Source organism: Primulina eburnea, chromosome 18, assembly GCF_022965805.1.
Source record: "Primulina eburnea isolate SZY01 chromosome 18, ASM2296580v1, whole genome shotgun sequence".
Classification (NCBI taxonomy): domain Eukaryota; kingdom Viridiplantae; phylum Streptophyta; class Magnoliopsida; order Lamiales; family Gesneriaceae; genus Primulina; species Primulina eburnea.
Genome location: NC_133118.1, coordinates 2,466,190 through 2,469,473, shown reverse-complemented (window position 1 = coordinate 2,469,473; position 3,284 = coordinate 2,466,190). Strand labels below are relative to the sequence as shown.

General features: G+C 40.3%; 1 protein-coding gene across 1 annotated transcript; it reads right to left on the bottom strand.

Annotated features, from left to right (window-relative positions):
- Positions 1 to 668: 668 nt before the first annotated feature.
- On the bottom strand, positions 669 to 1,073 carry LOC140820173 (uncharacterized). Its single transcript, XM_073180496.1, has one exon. The coding sequence runs from the start codon at positions 1,071 to 1,073 to the stop codon at positions 669 to 671; it is 405 nt and encodes a 134-aa protein (XP_073036597.1).
- Positions 1,074 to 3,284: the final 2,211 nt, after the last annotated feature.

Sequence of the window (3,284 nt, the reverse complement as noted above, 5' to 3'; positions counted from 1 at the left end):
CACATATGCTTTTTCGCCCATTTCAAATTCCATGGGTCTTCTTTTCAGGTCAGCACAACTTTTCTGTCGATCCTGTGCAGTTTTCAGTCTCTCTTTAATCATAGCAATTTTATCCACTGTTTCTTGGATCAGTTCGGGTCCAACCATGGCTTTTTCCCCTACTTCATCCCAATATAGTGGCAATCAACACTTTCGTCCATACAGATTCGTCCATACAGAGCTTCGTACGGTGTCATTCCAATACTGCTGTGATAATTATTATTGTATGCGAACTCGATTAAGGACAGATGTTCGTTCCAGTTACCACTAAAGTCTAGAGCACATGCTCTCAGCATGTCCTCAATAGTTTGTATTGTTCTCTCAGTTTGGCCGTCCGTTTGAAGGTGATATGTCATACTAAGAGTAAATTTTGTCCCCATAGCTTTTTGAAAGCTCTTCCAAAAACGGGATGCAAACCTAGGATCCCTGTCTGATAATATGCTAACTAGAACTCCATGTAACCATACGATATTATTCATGTATAAGGTGGCCAGTTTATCCAGATTATAGTTCATGCGAACAGGTAAGAAATGTGCAGATTTTGTGAGTCTATCTACGATTACCCATATATCATCATGACTTTGTCTAGACTTTGGTAAACCGAATACAAAGTCCATGGAAATATGTTCTCATTTCCATTCCGGGATTTCCAAAGGTTGAAGAAGTCCACCAGGTCTTTGGTGTTCCGCCTTGACTTTTTGGCACACGTGACACTTGGAGACAAACATTGCAACGTCCTTTTTTTTCATTTCACTCCACCAAAAGTTTTTCTTCAAATCTTTATACATTTTGGTACTGCAGGGGTGGACTGAAAATTTTGACTTGTGTGCTTCATACATTACTTCATGTCGAAGATTTTCAATGTCAGGTACACACAATCTCCATTTCATCCACCCAAATCCTTTGTCATCTGTCTGGAGATCCGATGAATTTCTTTCTTCAGCTTGTTGTTTCAGTTTCACCAAAGTGGGGTCTCGATCTTGACTTATCTTGATCGTTTCCCAGAGGCATGGTTGTGTTGAAAGTGACGACATGATTACTTTTCTAATATTCTTCTGACTCAAAGCATCAGCTACCTTGTTTGCCTTGCCCGGATGATAGTTTATCGTCAAGTCATAATCTTTTAGGAGTTCAATCCATCATCTCTGTCGCATATTTAGTTCTTTTTGCATGAAAAAATATTTGAAAGTTTGGTGATCAGTGAAAATCTCACACTTGGCTCATTAGAGATAATGTCTCCATATTTTTTGTGCAAACACCACTGCAACTAGTTCGAGGTCATGCGTCAGATAGTTTTGCTCATATGGTTTCACTTGCCTTGAAACGTAGGCGATCACCCTTCCATCTTGCATGAGCACACATCCTAAACCTCCTTTTCAAGCATCACTGTAGTTGGTGAAATCTTTTTCTTCAGTTGCCAATACCAATACCGGAGTAGAGACAAGTTTCTTCTTCAAGGTCTTTAAACTTTGCTCACATTCTTCACTCCATTGAAACTTAGAGTTCTTTTGCATGAGTTCAGTTAGGGGTATAGCTATTGAAGAGAATCCTTCAACAAATTTTCGATAATAGCCCGTTAATCCCAAGAAGCTTCGAATTTTTGTCACATTCTTTGGTCTCGACCAATCCATGATTGCTTCTACCTTCTTAGGGTCCACAGACACTCCTGTTGCTGATATTATGTGTCCCAAGAATGTGACGCTCTTTAGCCAGAACTCTCATTTCTTAAACTTGGCGTACAGTTTCTTTTCTCTAAGCGTCTGGAGGGTGAGACGAAGATGTTCATGGTGGTCCTCCTCACTTGATGAATATACCAGAATATCGTCGATGAACACCACAACAAACTTGTCAAGAAACAGTTTGAACACCCTGTTCATGAGATCCATGAAAGCTGCCGCAGCGTTTGTTAACCCGAACGACATTACCATGAACTCATAGTGTCCATACCTTGTTCTGAAGAATGTCTTTGGAATATCTTCTGTTTTGAACTTTAGTTGGTGGTAGCCTGACCTTAAGTCGAGCTTGGAAAAGACTGTAGCTCCTTTCAATTGGTCAAACAAATCATCTTTCCTTGGAAGCAGGTACTTATTCTTGATTGTGATCTTATTCAGTTCCCTGTAATCAATACACAATCTCATAATTCCGTCCTTTTTCTTTACAAATAGGACAGGAACTCCCCATGGGGATGTGCTTGGTTGGACTTGCTTCTTATCCAACAGTTCTTGAAGTTGTTCTTTGAGTTCTTTCTATTCTGCTGGAGCCATTCGGTACGCTGATTTTGAGATTGGTGTAGCATTGGGTACTAAATTAATCTCAAATTCCACTTCGCGGTCGAGGAGTGTGCCAGGAAGTTCTTCAGGGAAGACATCCGAAAACTCTTGTACTACCGGAATATCTCCTTTACCTTGCTTAACATAGCTAGGTAAACTTTTTCTCCACTTTTCATGGTTTTCCAAGTCTAGGAAGCAAATAGTAAGGATTCGTGTTTCTTGACTTTGCCATAGTAAACGATTTCTTCTTGGTTCGGAGCCCTTAGTTTGACGTTCTTCAAACGACAGTCTACAATTGCGTGATTATTTAATAGCCAATTCATTCCCAGAATGGCGTCGAACTCCACCATGTTTAGTTTAATCAATTCAGCTTGAAATAGGTGATCATTGATACAGATCTCACAATCTCTGTGCACCCTATGTGTTTCAATTGTTTTACTAGTGGGAGTTGCTACTTTAAAGGTTCGACAAGTATTTCAGGTATCAGCCTTAATTTGTTATTGAACCTCTTAGATATGAACGAATGAGTGGCATCACAATCAAACAATACATATGCTGACATTTCATTGATTATAATGGTATCTGTCATGACATTGTTTGAGTCATTTGCCTCTTTCTGAGTCATTGCAAACATACGAGCGTTAAGCTTATTTTCCTTTGGCTTGCTGGGGGTAGTATTAGTATTTGACCATGACCCTTTCTTAGGCTTGGGACAATCAGCAATTGGATGTCCCAACTTCCCACAATTGAAGCATGCACCAGTCTTCCTACGGCATTCCTCAGAATGGCAGTTATTGCAGATATGAAATGTCCCACTGGACTGGTTTGGTCTTTTGAATGGTTGTGTGCCTGGAAAAAATTGTCCAGAAGGAGGTCGCTTATTCTTGTTCTCATCCTCTCGGCGCTTGATGTCTGTCTCGACTCGTATTTCTGCGCCCGTCAAGTCAGCAAAACTCGTGGGTTGGTAAACTGATA